Below are 17757 nucleotides of genomic sequence, written 5' to 3'. Positions count from 1 at the left end.
GGTCAAGCTATCACCAAACTAGTGCTTTATAGATCAGACAATAGGATTTAAGTTCTTAGTTTGGTAGGTAAATGTGTATACTGCCTCATAGCAGGGTGAATAAAATGTGTTCTTATTTTATCTATATATTCAAAAATAAGAAAATAGAAAGAACAGTACAATGGCACCTGTATACCAACCAACTAGAGTCAATAATTGTAAACTTCCTGCCATATTTGTTTTATCTAATTACCTATATAGCTGGTTCTATATTTTATTTTCTCTATCCCCCACCTATTGTTGAAGCCTTAAAAAATAAATCAGATTTCACTCCTCAAAACATTACATTGAATCTCCAAAAAAGTAAAAACATTCTCTTGCACGATAAAAAAAAAACCAAAACAAAAAACATTTTCACACACAATTAACACTAATTTCCTAATATTATCTACCATTCAAGTTAGTGTGATTTTAAGGAATACATCAGCATTAAGATAGAATGTAAAACATTTTTTTTTTTAAAGTCCCGATTTTTGGAAAGAATTTTTAAATCTTTTGGGCTTTTTTAAAAAGTCGCAGGACGTGGGACAAATTGTTAAAAATCAGGACTGTCCCACCAAAATTGGTCTGGTCACCTTAATATATATATATATATATATATATATATATATATATATATCCCTTAAAAACATTAAAATGAAGTAATGTTATTAAAAATTGAAAAGCATACATAAATTAGGGAAGTGGTGGAGAAAAATTATTGGGAAGTCACCCAGTATATATAGAACCAATGGAAATGTTGAACATCCTTAAATTTGACCATCTTGATGGCCAAAGAGTCCAATTATGATTAACTGGATCATTTTAAATTCAAACTCAAAAAAGAAGAAATTTTTCTTGAAGTCTCTGCCTTAGTATTTTGAATGAGGGGCAAAAACATCAAAGCTTTGGATTTAGAAGCTATGTTTTAGAGTTGAAAGAAAACTTGGGTATCATTTAATTTGTATGGTTTTTAAATTGGCTCCCATTGGCCTCAGGGTTCTGAAGATCTTCAGGGACCACTTGGTAGAGGAAAGGATCAAAATGTGGATTTTTTTTTTACAGAAAAGAGTGAGAACCCTATGGTTAGGCTTTTGGCTATGTAGTCTCCTTCACATGCACACATACATGCACACAATTTCTTCAGTCAGAGCAACCTTACATTCATTTTTATAATTTATTGGAGTTCTGATTTAAATTTTCTTTGCAAAAAAAAAAAATAAATAAAAAGGATTCTGCTGCTAAAATTATTTATTGTTATTTTCAAAACTTCTGATGTAGCCCAACATCGTCATGAGTCAAATGAGAACCTTGAGGCTCAGAGTAACTGTTTTGTCTAAGATCATATAACTAACTCTTCAATGGCAAGACCAGCTCAGTGGATAGAGCATAGGCCTGTGGACTGAAAAGTCCCAGGTTCGATTCCAGTCAAGGGCATGTACCTTGGTTGTGGGCACATCCCCAGTAGGTGTGTGCCAAAAATCAATTATATATATAATTGATTTTTATATATATAGTGTTTTATTCTTAATGACAAACTGGAAAAAAAATTAATGGTGTTTTCTTTGGGGGTTGGGGGGGGAAATGCTACTGCTAATGACAAACAGTATAGATTCTCATCTGCTCAAAATAATATAATCGGAAATAAAATAATCAAAGTCCACGATGTAAAATACTAATGTTGCTAAAACTCTATAAAGTTTCCATGCTTATTTTCTCTTTTTTGAAATACTCACTGTATTTTGCAAGAACAACAGCCAGAATAATTACTGCAGCAATGTTTAAGTATGCAAGGGGTTCTATATAAAACAAATGGGTCTTTAATATTCTATGCATTTTTGGAGATTCCCCCAAGCCAATACATCTCTGAAGAACAAAGACTGCTTCTATATGTACTTAATTCCTTGCGCTTAACATTGCCACCAACAAATGCTTACATAGATGAGGCTGTGGGATGTTATGCTAGCTAGAGAGTAACTTTGTCTCACGTGGTCTCTATACTAGCAGTGTGATGAGATAAGAAGATAACGTGAGAATAGGCACACCTGGTGAACATAGATACCCACTTCCATGCTAACGGATGGGAAGAGCAAATAAAATACAATAGTTAGGTTTAAGGAAATATATTAGGGTAGTAAAAGGGAGGTCAAAAAAGGCATATGTTCACACAGACATGCAAAGGAGAGAGATATGACAGAATTCTCTAGCTTTTTTTCAATTAATTACTGGTAAGAACTGAGAAAATATTTGGCCAATGGTAGAAGGCCTTTATGAGTTTATGTGTCACAGACTATGTCAAGGGATTATACACATTTACATATTTCTTTCTCTCTTCCACTGCTCATAAAAATATATGACGCTAAATTCACACACACACAAAAAAGCAACAACCATGAAATCTACTCTCTATTCCATACTTTTCTTGGCAATGTTTACTTTAGCCTCATAAATTTTTTTGTCCTCAGCATTCTCATCTGCTCAAAATAATATAATGCTCTTTGTTCCTAACATCCTGCTTAAAACCTGTCAGCAGCCAATCCATTTATTCCCAGTCTCTCTTTTTTAATCTTCCGCTAGAGTAGTGTTTCTCAATTGGCACAATAGACAATTTAGATCAGATAATTTTCTGTTGTGGGGACTGTCCCCGGTATTATAGGACGTTTGGTCACACACGTGTTCAACAGATGCCCATACACACTGCCCTCCTCCAACCGCCCTGCAGTTGTCACGACCAAAGTCGCCTATGCAGAAAAATAGCTCTGGGTTTAAAGGCTTATATCATCTCACTGTGCCTGCTTTCTTTCTTTTTTTAATTTATTTATTGATTAAGGCATTACATATGTGTGCCTGCTTTCTGTAGCTCTAATTTGACCTTTGCCTTTTCCCATGTTACTGTTCTACCCTCGTGTTCTCTTCCAACCTGTTGTTCCATAACTCTGGACAACCTTTACCTTGCTCAACAGTGAACAGAGTAAATGTGAAATTAAAATAAATAAAATGACCCTGTTTTATTATTGTTATTTCTCCCTCTTCCCCCTCCCCCCCCCCCTTTTTTTGGGCATGTCTTGCAGAAGCAAAATTTCTGTTCAAGTTCATAATATGCTCTAGGATGAAATATATATATGTCTCACACATATTTAACATATTTTTGTGACATGTTTAGTCTAATTAATAAAAAAAAAAGAAATATGGCCTAAGCGTATAAAATCTGTCTTTTTTAATTATGAATGGTGTTGTCAATATAGTCAGAAGAAATGCATATCCACATATCTGCAAACATACACATACACCTGCCTACCTAAAGGAGATCACTAAGAATTTTATAGGTAGATGACCTGAGACTCTGTGGATTTGATTACAATGTATTGCAAGGTAGCTAATAGTATAGCAAAAATTAAGTAATTTGGATAACCTTGAGTGAACATAAAAGGCTCATTAATCAAGAATATTCTTTCACCATTTGCAACAGCATGGATAGAACTGGAGATCATTATGGTAAGTGAAATAAGCCAGTCTGAGAAAAATAGATATCACATGATCTCTATAGGTGGGATATAATGATCAACATAATTTGATGAATAAGAATAGATCCTGAGACAAATGGCAGGGGAGGGAGGGGGGTTAGAGAGCAACCAAAGGACTTATTTGCATGCATATTAGCATAACCAATGGACATAGTCACTGGGACAGTGGGGGCTTGCCGTGGTGGGGATGACTGGGTCAGGGAGAGTCAATTGGGGGAAAAGGAGACATATGTAAAACTTTAAACAATTAAAAAAAGAGTATAGCATAAATTCTGAGTTGAACATTACTGTCTTACAGTGTTTATCTACATAAACGTAGGTATGAATATTAACCAATGGATGATAAGTTTGAGTAGAGAGGAGCACAGGGACTGCAGTCAGACCACCTGGTTTCAGATCCTCCCTCTGCTGCTCGCAAGGTGAATAATTAATTTCAGCAAGTTACTTAACCTTTGTAATCCTCAGTTCTCTCACCTCGAAAATGGAGAAGATCACAACAATAATATGCATTCCATAGAAGACTGCTATGAAGATCAACTGAGAAATACATGGAACACAATTAACCCAATGCTGGCCAAATAGTAAACACTCAACAAATGTTGACTATTTATTGTCTCTTTACTATCCTCAGCAAGGAAATACAGAGAATCTTTTTTTCTTGGACTAAGTGTCCTACACCGCAAGCAGTGCAATAATTAATTTATGAAATATGGGATCTAAAATTTAAAAAAAAAACTATCTGGCAAAAGCTATTGTAATTTTCAGTGGGGAATGATTCTCTATTATAAAGAGTATTCATAATAATCACTTCCAATTGGCCACATCTTGTGCCAAGCAATCTATAGGCATTCTCTCATTGAATCCTCACAAAAATGGTATGAAGTAATTGGTTTTGCAAACCCAATGAAGTAATCTGAATGAAGTAAGTGAATTATTAATAACATTTTAGAGGGGGAAATCTGAGGCTTAGAGAGGCTTACTCATAGACTCAGTCACAGGATCCGAATTGAAAAAAAATGGAGCCTATAGGTCTGGTTGTGGCCCAGCCTCCGAATAATTCATATTTTATTTATAAATCCAATGCAGATCAAACAATTAACTTCTTGGTAAAGTACAATGTTAATATTTATTTGTAAGAGAATCAGAAGGAAAAAAAATGACATTGGCAACAGCCAGAATTCCAAGTTTAAGAAACTCATGTGATCAACAAAGATAATAGCTCTGACAGGAAGAATGTTGTCAAAGAGTTTAAAGAAAATGACTCAAAGTTTATTACAAAAGATAGATGGCTATTAAAAAAATAATTTCTGACGATCAAATAAGTAGTAGACAAAAGTCCTTTCTAGAACAAGAGGGATTATAAATTATATTGGTAAATAAAATGACTCTGCCTTTGGTATTTTAGGGAGTAAATAGCTATGAATTAGAAAATCAAAATAGAAGCCATTTCATAGTTTGAAGTAAGTCTATGGGAAAATATTTGTTTAATTTCATAAACAATCATTCCAGACTGAAATTTGAAACCTTATGCAAGGCTGCCACAGAGTGGTCAAAATCTGGAACAGCAAGCTAAAATTAAAGCACTGAGTACTAAGTAAAATTACTTACTAAAATTAAAGTGGAAAATAAAAACTCAGGTTCTTGAAATAAAATGTTTAAACTGTGAGGTCTATAATCTCTTCATTAATTAGAGCTTCAGATATTAATTTTAGCAATTAAAATGATTAAAACATTTGACAACTGTAACAGCAACCAAATGTTTACATCTGAATTTTAAACTCACAGATTTAGCTCTGATTTATTTTGGATCAGTGCTATATTTGTTTCTGCCAGTATTTTATTCACCCATCACTTTTCCAGACTTGTGGTATGTGCTCAGTACAACATTTTTAAATGAACAAATGATACTCAATTATTGAAATATTACCACAATTTTTTTAAATATCAAAATATTATTTAAGAAACCAATATATATATACTGACATTTTTACCTGTAACTTATTAGCAATGTTCCTTTCTTTGCTATCCCTAATACCTGATATCTCTATTATGTTTTCTTTTTTGGTTTTTAATTTTTTTTAAATTTATCTTTATTATTGAAAGTATTACAGCTGCCCCTCCCCGCTTTTGTTCACTCAGCTTTAGATAGAAAGAGCCACTAGGACCATGGTCTAATAAGGAGTGCAGAAGCAATTACTAGCCATCAGGATTATCTTTCACAAGGCGGATCAAACACAGATGGTGTTTGCCCTTGGATCCTGTGTTGTACATTTAGCAGTGAAGTCTGGCTTTGAAGTTTGCCTTAAAAGAGAAAGAAGGCGTGAGGGAAAGCTTTATGGGTTTCTTAGGTTCAAAAGACAGAACGAAGTTTAAGAACTTATTTTAAAGTATTCTTATCTTTTCCCCCGTTTTTTATTTGTTTTTTGTTTTTGTTTTTTTGATATTTAGAGAGTTGGATCCCATCTGTTCATCTACAATAAAAAAATAAAATAAAATAAAATAAAACTATCTGGCAAAAATGCCAAAGTGCTAAAATGTGCAGGAGATATTTTCACTCAATTAAGCTGCATAGTTAGCCAGGGCACATGTTTCCTACACCTCATGCATCATTATCTGGTGGGCTGAGCTGAAACCAGGGTTGGTGAGTCCAGAGCATGGGTGTGCAGTCAGAGTTCTCCTTTGGGTAAACTGAGGGGCAACTTCAGGGATCTCTGGCTGCCTTCTGCAAAAGGAGGGGGGTGGGGCCGATCGTGAGGGTCAAAGTCTATTACATTCTTATGGTCTGCTTTATTATTTATTTCTAATTAGTGTTCCAGCGATTTCTTTATTTTTCACTTCTTTAAAGGAAAGAGCTCTTTTCTCCCCTCTCCCTTTGCTAGTTTCTTTTTTTGTGAAATGTTTATTTACATTAACCAACACAATGTAACTATTGTGTTAAAAACCTCAAGAGGCTCGGCAAATAAGAGTTTCAGCTTCATTTAGGCAATGTATACCCCAACATCTGTTTATATAGACTTCACAGCAGCTATTAACTACTTTTATAAATTATGGTTGTTATATAGTTGGAATTATTCAATTTATAAAACCAAGGAAATAAGCAAATGTAAAGGTCTATTTTCAAAAAAATAAGATTTCTGTTTAACTCACTTTAGTTTTTCTTACATTGAGTACATACTGAGTATCATTTGCTTTTCTTGCAAAACAAAACACAATTTGAAGAAATAATTATTAAAGATTTTGGGTTAATTTGACTAGTTTTGGGTATGCTGATGATTTAGCATATCAACATAGTTTGACATATAAGGAAAATATATCACATGATATAATGATAAAATAGTTCTCTGCTGATACCCAGTTGTCATTTTTTATTTATTTTACATATATATATGTATATATGTATATATGTATATATGTGTATATATATATATATATATACACACACACACACACACACACATATATTTATATAATTGATTTCAGAGAGAAAAAGAAAGGGAGAGAGAGATAGAAACATCAGTGATGAAACAGAATCATCAATCGGCAGTCTCCTGAATGCCCCCTACTGGGGATTGAGCCTGCAACCCTGGCATGTGCCCTTGACTGGAATCGAACCGGGACCCCCTCAGTACACAGGCCAATGCTCTATCTACTGAGCCAAACCAGCTAGGGCACAGTTGTCATTTTTTAAAGTGTTAGTTCAGAACCAAAGAAAATCAGTGAATTCACTATAGGCTTAGAGTTACAGCTAAACCTATTTGATTAAAATGAAGAAAAAAAAAAGGAATTGCATTTGAGATACAAAAAAGCATTAACATGATGATGCATCAACAGTTATCCTATAAATCTATTTAATGATATTTAAGAATAAAATCCTCCATCTAGTTAAAATAACTCTGAATCTGACTCAAAGCTTAGTTTGGCTTTTTAAAATGGATAGTTCTGGAATTTTTAAAAAGAGCTCCAGGGGTCCTCAAACTTTTTAAAGTGGGGGCCAGATCACGGTCCCTCAGAGAGCTGGAGGGCCGGACTATATGAACTACTAATTCCTACTGTAACACCTCGGCTGCGCTCACTGCCCAAAAAACCTGGCGGGCTGGATCAGACTCCTCTGCGGGCCACATGTGGCCCGCGGGCCATAGTTTGAAGACGCCTGAGCTAGACTATCTGAAAGCATAATATTATATATATATATATATATATATATATATATATATATGCCAATTTTCAGATATCATAGGACTGTAAAAATCTTAAACATTTTATAACTCAGAACTAATTTAAACTCAAATTTTATTAATCCTATATAATAAAAGGCTAATATACAAATCAACTGAATGGTGCAACAACTGATTGCTATGACATGCACTGACCACCAGGGGGCAAGTGCTCAACAGAGGAGCTGCCCCTGGTGGTCAGTGTGCTCCCACAGAGGGAGCACCACTCATCCAGAAGCCCTGAGCAGGGCACCCTGCTGGTGAGCACAGTGGTAGTGGCGGGAGCCTCTCTTGCCTCCATGGTAGTCGGACATCCCCTCAAGGGGTCCTGGAGAAGGTGTAGGCCAGACTAAGGGACCCTCCACCCACCACAAGTGCACGAATTTTGTGCACTGGGCCTCTAGTATATTTATAATTGACTTCTAAAATTAAAGTTAAAGTTTTATTAACTAAGCACATATTCTACACAGACCCTTCTAGAGAACAAACTGGTAGGAGCAGTGCTCAATTTGTTTCTTACATGCATTATAAACTAGACAGCCCTATCAATGCTCCAGCTATGCCTCCAACAAGCTACTACTCCCATATTACCTCCCAGTCTTGTACCTCTGTCTTCTTTCTTTTTGTTGTTGTTAATTCTTAATAAAGGATATTTTTTCATTGATTTATTTATTTATTTTTTATTTATTTATTTTTTTTTAGAGAGAAAGAGTTAAAGGGAGGGGGAGAGACAGAGAGAGAGAAAAAAACATGGATGTGAGAGAGAGACACATTGATTGTTTGCTTCCCATAGATCTCCAACTGAAGCTGGGGATTGAACTGCAAATGAGGTGCATGCCCTTGACTGGTGTTGAATCTGGGTCCCTTCAGTTTTTGGGCTGATGCTCTACCCATTGAGCCAAACCAGCAAGGGCCTATATTCTTTATATTTATACATCCCTGTACTTAATTGAAGGACTTGTATCATGCATGCTTTCCTATTCTTAAACTGAAACATCCATTTAACCCTTTTCTAATCGCATGAATTTGTTGTCCAAACCTCTCCTCAAAGAATAAAATAAATAAAATAATCATTTTAATAAAGGAAAAGTTTAGGCTCTTACCTCATTTAAAGTTAATGCGAAGGCACTAAAACCCAGAGTAAAAATATACTAAGGTGTACTACATCAATCTAAAAACTTGTATAATAATCCAGGGGCAATGGACCTACAGCGCAAAGAATAGTTATTGATTAATATTTCTACCAAAATTCTTAGGGCTAGCCATTTTTCCGAAAGGGGCAGGAGTGCTCTTATGAACATAAGGGACCCATCAAAAGCTTTTTTTTTTCTTTTTTTTTTTTTTTCTTTTTTTTTGCCTGTTTGTCAGTCTCATGTAAATGATTATAGTAACAGAGCTGTAGTGCAGACCCACGGAGTCACTGGGATGTTAATGCAATGAAATGTAAAACACATACCATATAATTCCGCTGGTAATGAATGTTCTCTTTGTTGAAATCAATCACGTAGCCGTTGAAGGACCAAACGAATGTGAGATCCAGGGCAGGATCAAAGGAAGCAGCACACTGCATGGTGGCATTTTCTCCAACGGTGATATCAGCGTTAGTTGGGGACAATATAATCCGAGTGGGATCTGGACATGTAAAATAAAGGAGCAACGCACAATTCAAGAAAATAGTACCTGCTACATAAGGTTAGGGAGAGGTGGGGGAGAGAGATCAACCGAAGGACTTGTATGCATGCATACAAGCAAACCAATGGACGCAAAACACTGGGGGATGAAGGCATGTTGGGGGTGGAGGGGAGGGGGAAATGGTAAGATATGTACACATATGATACCTTAAGAAAAAGAAGAAGAAAAAAGAGAATGAAAACCAATATATTTTGATTGCTCTGTGCAAAGGAATATGATGTTTTCAAAATCAAATGCCAGGAACAATGTCATTAAGAGATTTGGCCAGAGGCTTTTCAAATGGAAACTTAGCAGTACATGAACTGTCTTAGAAGCTTTGTGCTGACCCACATCTTATAGTACATTAGAAATGCATCACTGTCAAACTAAAAAAACCCTACAATTATAATTAAATGCTTCTTTACCTGTGATAACAAGAGTCCCAGTGCTATTAGCCTTCCCTCTATTATTTTCTGCAAAGCATGTATAGATGCCACCATCATTCCTTGTAATGTTATTGATTTCCAAGCTGCCATCTTCCCAAATGAGTGTTCTATTGAAATGAAAACAAGGAATTCATAAAATTAATTTTATGAAATACTTTATTTTTGTCTTAGATTATAGACACGAGTATCATTAGTTTAGTACATTTTACACAAATTAGTTGACAGTGAGATTTTTATTTTATTTAAAAAACAGTTTTTAAATTTACTTATTTGAGAGACAGAAAAGCATTGGTTTGCTGTTCCACTTATTTATATATTCATCTGTTTCTTCTTGTCTGTGTCCTGGCAGCCTGAGATTGAACCCTCAACCTTGGTGTACTGGGACATTACTCTAATCAACAGAGGAATGCAGCCGTGGCCGACAGTGAGCCCCAGTCTTGCAGAAATGTGACCTCATGACTTCAATTCAGACTTGGAAGTGAGGACAGACTAACATTTTCATGCTACAGAGAAATACAAATATATCTTATTTTTAGGAACCTAAAAAAAAAAAGATATTCTAATACCTCTCTTAGTAAACAGCTTCTATAACAGATTAATATTTAGAAAATTATTTATTTAGAATATAAACCTGTATCCCTCTGCTTATCTGCCCCTTCCTTAGAAGCTAGAGAACAAAACAACTTATTATATATAACTGTACTATAACGTTTATATATAATGTATATTTATCATATAATGCCTTGCACTTTGATTTAATATTGACTCGTCTGCCACTGGATATTTACCTTCTTTAAATGTATAATTTCCAAAAACTTAATTTATCTCTGAAGCTTTGCAAAATACATGCCAACAATCCTTCATATATTCTATTTTAAGGGCCAAACTTGATAAAGGAATAATACTATATATCTACCTTGCTAATAAAAACCTCTGATAAGATTTTTCGCCAATAATATATTTCAGAATTTTCTTTCCTTTCTTTAACTATCCAGTGCCAACTTAATTTCGGGAAGGAGTATGTGCTTTCTGCTTCGTGAAGAAGAAACGTAAACAAAATAATATAAACCTAAGAGTAATTGCTTGAGACTGTGGAAGCTTTGACCACATGCCTCTAAGTTCTCCAACTATAAGGAGTGTAATTGACCCACTGCCCCAGATGCCACACCCAGAAGCTATCAGTGTATTTGAGCCAAGCTCACACTTTCCACAGGCAGCTCTCAGAGAGTGACTGAGCCCGGGAGGGATTTTAAGGCAGGCCAGTTCCAGGAAGATACCAAACTCCTGTGACAGGCATTTTTAGCTGGACAATTCTCCAGTGGCCTTCCCATACTCCTCTCAGTCTACACGGAAGCCCAAGTCATTTGTACCCAGATTTCCTTCCTTCCTCGACTCCTTCATCTGGAGAAAGATCTGCATCTGGTCATCTATCTGCTATCCTCTCGGTTTTCTTTCCTCTTCATTGCCATTAATAAATCTCTTTCATGATTAATCCCTTGTTGGTATCTGCTTTCCATAGTTCCATACGATCACAGTACCAACAGTATCATGCCACACTGTTTTCTCACTAGGCTCTAGTAAATCCTTAGCCAATTTCCACTCCACTTCCACTGAATTATTTTGCAAGCAAGTTAATAAAAGTTATAGTTAGATTGCAATGAAAACAACGGCGACAGTTATTATTTTTAGAATCATGCTGGTAGTGTTAGTCTTCTCACGTATATTAGCTCTCAATTGATTGTTACATCTTTAAAAGTATACTTCCTGCATCAGTGGTTTCACTATACTTTCAGGCAGTTCTTTTGTGGCACTAAAATTAATTTTTAATAAGAATATGTAGGGAGTTTGATTTTTTTGTAATAATGGTCTTTATTCCTTTTTTAAAATATGTCTTTATTTATTTCAGTGAAAGGGAGGGAGAAGGAGAAAGAGAGATAGAAACATCAATGATGAGAATCATCCATTAACTGCCTCCCACACGCCCCCTACTGGGGATCAAGCTTACAACTGGACATGTACTCTGACTTGGAATCAAACCATGACCTCCTGGTTTATTGGTTGATGTTCTCACTGATCCACACTGGCCAACAAGATGGTCTTTATTCTTAAATCAATGTAGATCTTATTCTTATTTTCAGGTAATATGATATAGACAAGTAGTCAGACAAGCTAGGAACTATCTGGTCTTTAATAAATTACTCACTAACCATCGCAAAAAATTAGAATAAACTCAATCTTATTTAGTAATAAAGTATACCGACTCTGGAATAGAATAGAATTTTGGAGATATTTTTCAACAATGGCTCAGATGAAGATCACATTACAGCTAACAGCCATCTATCAGATATAAATGGACAATTACAAATAATTTTTGTAGGCAAATATATATGATCATAGCCCAAAATAAAATCACACAACTGAGAACTTAGTTATAATTTATCAAGACTTATGTCTCCTCTCTATTGATTGCAAATACTGTGTAAATCATTTTACAAGCCACTAACCAGGAAGATAAATTAATTTTTAATGTAGAACCACTTTTTATAACTATATTAATCAGAATAAAATTGTTGTTACGCTTAATGAGTTATTCAGTTACTCACTGACTATTTTTCAACAGAAATATTTATTTCTCTAAAATAATTTATTACTTTAACTTTTCTTTATATAAACTATTTTATTACTTTCAAACCTATATTTATATCAAATACTATATTGGTTATAAAGTGATTATTAATGGATTAAAGTAGTGAACAAAATTGGATTCATAGATCCTTTTCTAAAAAAAAAATAATATAATTTGATTTAAAGACCTTAAAGAAATTATGATAGGAATAAAATAGTAAAATTTTAGGAAGAAGAATTTTATTTTCTTTGAACGTGTTGATATTTAAGAAAAACACATCCATGGAAACATGGTTCAGGGAAATCCTTGGCTGGAGAGGCCTATGATATTGGTGCTCACTAGAACTGAAGCCAAGGTCTTTACATTAAAAGCTGTTTCAGCCGAAACCAGTTTGGCTCAGTGGATAGAAAGGTCCCAGTTTCGATTCCGGTCAAGGGCATGTACCTTGGTTGCGGGCTCATCCCCAGTAGGGGGTGTGCAAGAAGCAGCTGATCGATGACTCTCTTCATCAATGTTTCTAACTCTCTATCTCTCTCTCTTCCTCTCTGTAAAAAATCAATAAAATACATTAAAAATAAATAAATAAAAACAAAAGCTGTTTCAGCAGCAAATTGAACAAATTGATTCTTCCTTTAACATTAATTCTTCCAGTGTCATTTCATTAAATTCTTAATAACTCTCAGATGTATTAACTATAAAAGTTAACGTGTTCAGGGAAGCAAGTGCTATCCCTACACTGTCCTTTCTTCCCACCCCACCTCTGTTCCCCACACAGCCACTCTCGTGATCATCCTAACACAGGGACTATGTTAGCATACGATAGTTCATATCACTGTGACACGTTTAAGTTTTCCAGTTTGGAGATTATCCATGTATTTTCAAAAGTTCACTTTAACCTTTCGAGGCTTTAGATGCCTCAACAAAGAGATGATAATGTATCTCTTATTGCTTTATTGGATTATTGTTTATCTTGTAAACTTGGCCAGAATACTCTTTTAAAAGGCAAAATACGTTTTTCCTTCTTTATTCAAGCCTTTAGTCAGATTTCCATTACTGGTTGATGAAGCCCAAGCCCCTTAGCACAGAAACATTGTTATTGATGATCTGACTTAATATATCTCATCTCTTAAAACTCTTCTCTATTTTCTTCTAAAGACAAACCATACAGATTTTAGTTCCTGCATTCTTTACACATCCTATACTCTCTGAATCAGGGCCTTTGCACATATTACTCTCACTGCCTGGAATATTTCCTGATCCCCTAACTTCACATCTCACTGCTCTTATTTCTCATCCTGACTGTCTCCTCCCAAGTCTAGTTCTCACTATAACCGTAGCTGCTTCTTAGAACCTTACAGAAAGCATTAAGTGAGACTTTTATATAAATAATCTATGCAAGTCACATGTTTTTTGTATTACCCCAAAGCCACCAAGACATTGGTAGATGATCTATTTGTTAGGAAGATGAGGAGATCCTGTTCACTTAAGAAGATGGGAAGAGGTGATTAGTAGTTTGAAGTCATCTTTGCATTTTCTTACTGAAACAGTTAGTAGGCTAATTGCATAAACTTAAATAAAATGTGAATGGATATAGATGCCCTTCTGAGGAGAAAAAGAAGTTAAAAAGACCCTATTTTATATTTAGTGTTCATTTGTTTTTGTGGCCTTGGGCAATTTACCAAGAATCTGAGTTTCAGCATTCTACATTCCCTTATAAATTAATTATAGAGACCTAAAAATTAAATCCTGATTATAATAGACACTGACAGTATTGGGTACGAACTTCATTCATCTTAGAACTGGAATATCTTCTGCAAAGAGAAGTTGGAACAAACAACATTGACATTATTAATGTGAAAACAAATCCTCTGTAAAACGAATTTTCTCTAATGGTGAATTCTAGTTCGATTCCTAGTTTCTGAACTAACCTGCTGCCATTGACAAGCCACTCTGTTCCTTTACTCCACGAAAATTTTGGTTTTGGTGCAGCTTTGGGTTTGCATTCGATGATAACCCTTCCGCCTTTAGCAGCCAGGATCTTCTTCTTCATAGGATTCATTTCAAAAGTTGGAGCCAAAGCTAAAAGAAAATAAGTTATTATTTTTCTCTTTTGTTAAAAAAAAAAATCTGCTATCCATCTTTTATTTCGTTTTGATTACTAATCAACAGAAAAGATTAATTTCATCAAATATTATTAGTTATGACCAATACACATTTTGTACTAAATACTAATACCTTTTTCTTTTACTTGATAATTTTATGGAGGTATATTTAACGTATCATAAAATTCACCAATTTTAAATATATAATTCTTGGTGACTACTGTATTATTATAAGATTTAGTTACAATCAAACGCTATATACGTATTTATCTTGAGGATAACATCTAATTCAATTGTTTTGACTGAATTGCACAAGAGAAGTTAAGTAAAAGACTGGAGGAAATTGAGCATCTTCATTAATGATGACCTATGGTCATAATCAATACTCTCAACCACACTGTAAATGAACTGTCCCTAGTTTACTAAGGAGAGAAGTGATAGCTATTAAAATTACATCATTTGCTGAAGGTGTCGCAGGCGGCAAGTACCAGCAAGGAATCACATTAGAATCTAGTTCCTTGTGATTTGCACATATGCTTTTTTCACTAAGCAATATGACTCCTTTCTCATTGAACAAACATGTATTGAACACCAACTGAGTGCAGGTACTAGTGATGGTAAAATAAACAGAGAGAGCCCCACTTCTGAGTAATAATGAATCCAATTAAGGTCATGACTCTCCTGTAGTTAATCTATACCTTCAAGTACAGAAAAATAATTATGAAAACAAGATATAGAGTTTCATAAAAGGTTACTCCATTGAAGGCATGCTCTAAGAAAAAAAATAATAAATATTCTAGTCCAAACCACATTGTAAGTATTTTTAACTTAATAATGCCAGAATATAACGTGAAATCTAGTATGTTCTGCAGACACCCTCCGGTCATTTTTTAATGTATCACTTTCTTGCTGAATGTTAACAGGAACCAGAAAAGATACCGACCTAAGATCTTCAACTCCGCGTTCGCATAAATGGCCCCGTATGTATTTTCAGCAATGCACTGGTACATGCCAGCATGATCAAATGACACGTCATACAGTCTCAGTTCTCCCTTGTGATACTGAAGAGAACACAAAGGGGGAAAAAACATTTCCTCAATAAACTTCCACAGAAAGGCTTTCATTTAGGTGTGGGCTTGGGTGTCTTCTTATTTAAGTACATTCTTCTGCCTCTCTATGAACCAAACCAAGGGGAGTGGGATGTTTATGGGGGAACTCCAACCCGCTTACCACACTCAGTGGCTCCTATTTTACTCCTCCTTCCGAGCTGAGAGCCCACCTTTTTCCCGCCCAGCCCAGCCGGGAGGCCACAGTGGGAAGGTTGAGAAGGTGACTCTGCTGCTCCTTGTTCCCAGGGCTAACAATAGGACTTTGCTCTTACCTCTGTTCCTGTGGGCCAGGAAAACAGTGGCAAGAAAAAAGAGGACAATATCATGGAGGGGAGATAGATGAGTAAAAAGAGGGGTGAAAGTGGAACAAAGGGAAACATAAGGAGAGAAAGAGAAGGTAGACATAAGATTGCAGAAAGTTGTTGAAGCTGAAAGAAGATAATTTATGTTCACTTTCTTGCTTGTTTTTTTAATGAAACTTTTTAAAATTATTATTAAAGGTCCCATGTCTCCTTACTCTATTGACTCTCCTGATATATTTATCCCAAAACCAAAGAAGCGTTACCTAAAAATGGACCCAAGAACCACAAAGTACTTGCACATACATACCCCATATCCATTTTTCAGCCATCGGATGGTAGGAATGGGCTTCCCCGTGGCTATACAAGGCCAATAGAGGTTACTGCCTATATCCACCTCTGTGTCATTGATATGCTCTACCCATTCAGGAAATGCTAAAAAATAAATAAAATGAAATAAAATAAAGAACAGTGTAAATGTCAAATGTAATTCTCAACATTCATCATAATCTTCAGTATAAATAATGCCTTTAGTTGACCTTCTTTACATTAGCTCTGTGTGTGTCATAAAATCAATGTGAGAGACATTGAAAGTGAATTTCCATAGGTCTGCAGGTAAATTTTAACCTATGTTATTATAGCAGAAGTTAACTATAATTCAATTTATTATTATTTTTCTTATTTGTGAACCATGTTATATTAGAAAGATAATACACAGATAGCAGTAATTTATATTTATAACATAAATCTTTCAAAATGACAAAATTTTAAAGAATATGTCTTAATTATGACACTATCTCATCCTTTTTAGGATAAAGAGTCATTTTTTTCCAACTCCTTCAGGTGTGTATTATCTTTCTTTTAATGTAACTTTGACTAGTGTCCACAGTAACTTGACTTGTTCACTAAAATAACCATTACATGTTATAAACTACATACAGTAGCTATAAATGGTTAAATCTATGCTTAAGAGAAATTGATCTCAGCCTTCAACTGATCCAATCTATTGAGAGCTTAAAAATTCGAGGCATTTCCCCCCCCAAAAATAATATTTCTAGAGAGCAAACAAACATCCTGATAATCTTTTTCAGTATTAGGTTATTTAAGTGAAGTAGTTCAAATAGATATAAGTAAATAAGTTAATATAAAATAAAGGAGTAGATAGGAGAGAACTCTAGTAAAGTATTTTATTTAATTTTCTTTGAAAGTAACTTTAATTATATTCATTTTATAACCAAATCAATAAACATATCTTTTTATAAAATACTTAATGTGTATAAATAACAAAGACCTAAAGCTTTGTTTTATATATATATTTTCACCCAAAGGTTTGTTTCCATTGATTTTGAGGAAGGGAGGGGGAGAGAGAGAGAGAGAGAGAAAGAGAGAGAGAGAGAGAGAGATCAATATTGGTTGCCAGGGGATTGAACATGTAGCCTTTTAGTATACAGGATGATTCTCCAACCAACTGAGCCACCCAGCCAGGATGAGACATAAGACATTTTTATGATCTCACTGAACTCCATCAACATTATGTCTATATATGTATACATATATTTTTATAGCACATATAATATAATTTAGTATGCTTTTTGCTTATAATTATGTTTTACCTATAACATATGGAGATTACTTTTAAATAAATATTCATAAAATGGTATATGAACTGATAGAGATTTTATTCTGTATATAATCTTAGTAATAGATAAAACAGAAATATCAGCATCATTCCTGCCTTAGCCTCACAC

General features: G+C 34.7%; 1 protein-coding gene across 3 annotated transcripts in view; it reads right to left on the bottom strand.

Annotated features, from left to right (window-relative positions):
• Positions 1-17757, bottom strand: part of CNTN1 (contactin 1) — a 270443-nt gene that overhangs the window by 87746 nt on the left and 164940 nt on the right. For all 3 annotated transcript variants that reach the window (XM_045587921.1, XM_036457218.2, XM_036457220.2), the window contains 5 exons: positions 16320-16444; positions 15545-15662; positions 14428-14578; positions 9853-9980; positions 9213-9388 (listed from right to left, as the gene is read on the bottom strand). In XM_045587921.1, the coding sequence (XP_045443877.1) occupies positions 9213-9388; positions 9853-9980; positions 14428-14578; positions 15545-15662; positions 16320-16444 (698 nt within the window). The remainder of the gene's footprint in view (positions 1-9212; positions 9389-9852; positions 9981-14427; positions 14579-15544; positions 15663-16319; positions 16445-17757) is intronic.

The sequence above is a fragment of the Pipistrellus kuhlii genome, unplaced genomic scaffold (genome assembly GCF_014108245.1).
Source record: "Pipistrellus kuhlii isolate mPipKuh1 unplaced genomic scaffold, mPipKuh1.p scaffold_m20_p_3, whole genome shotgun sequence".
Taxonomy (NCBI): Eukaryota; Metazoa; Chordata; class Mammalia; order Chiroptera; family Vespertilionidae; genus Pipistrellus; species Pipistrellus kuhlii.
The sequence above is the reverse complement of the archived record's forward strand: the minus strand, read 5'-3'. Positions and strand labels throughout refer to the sequence as shown.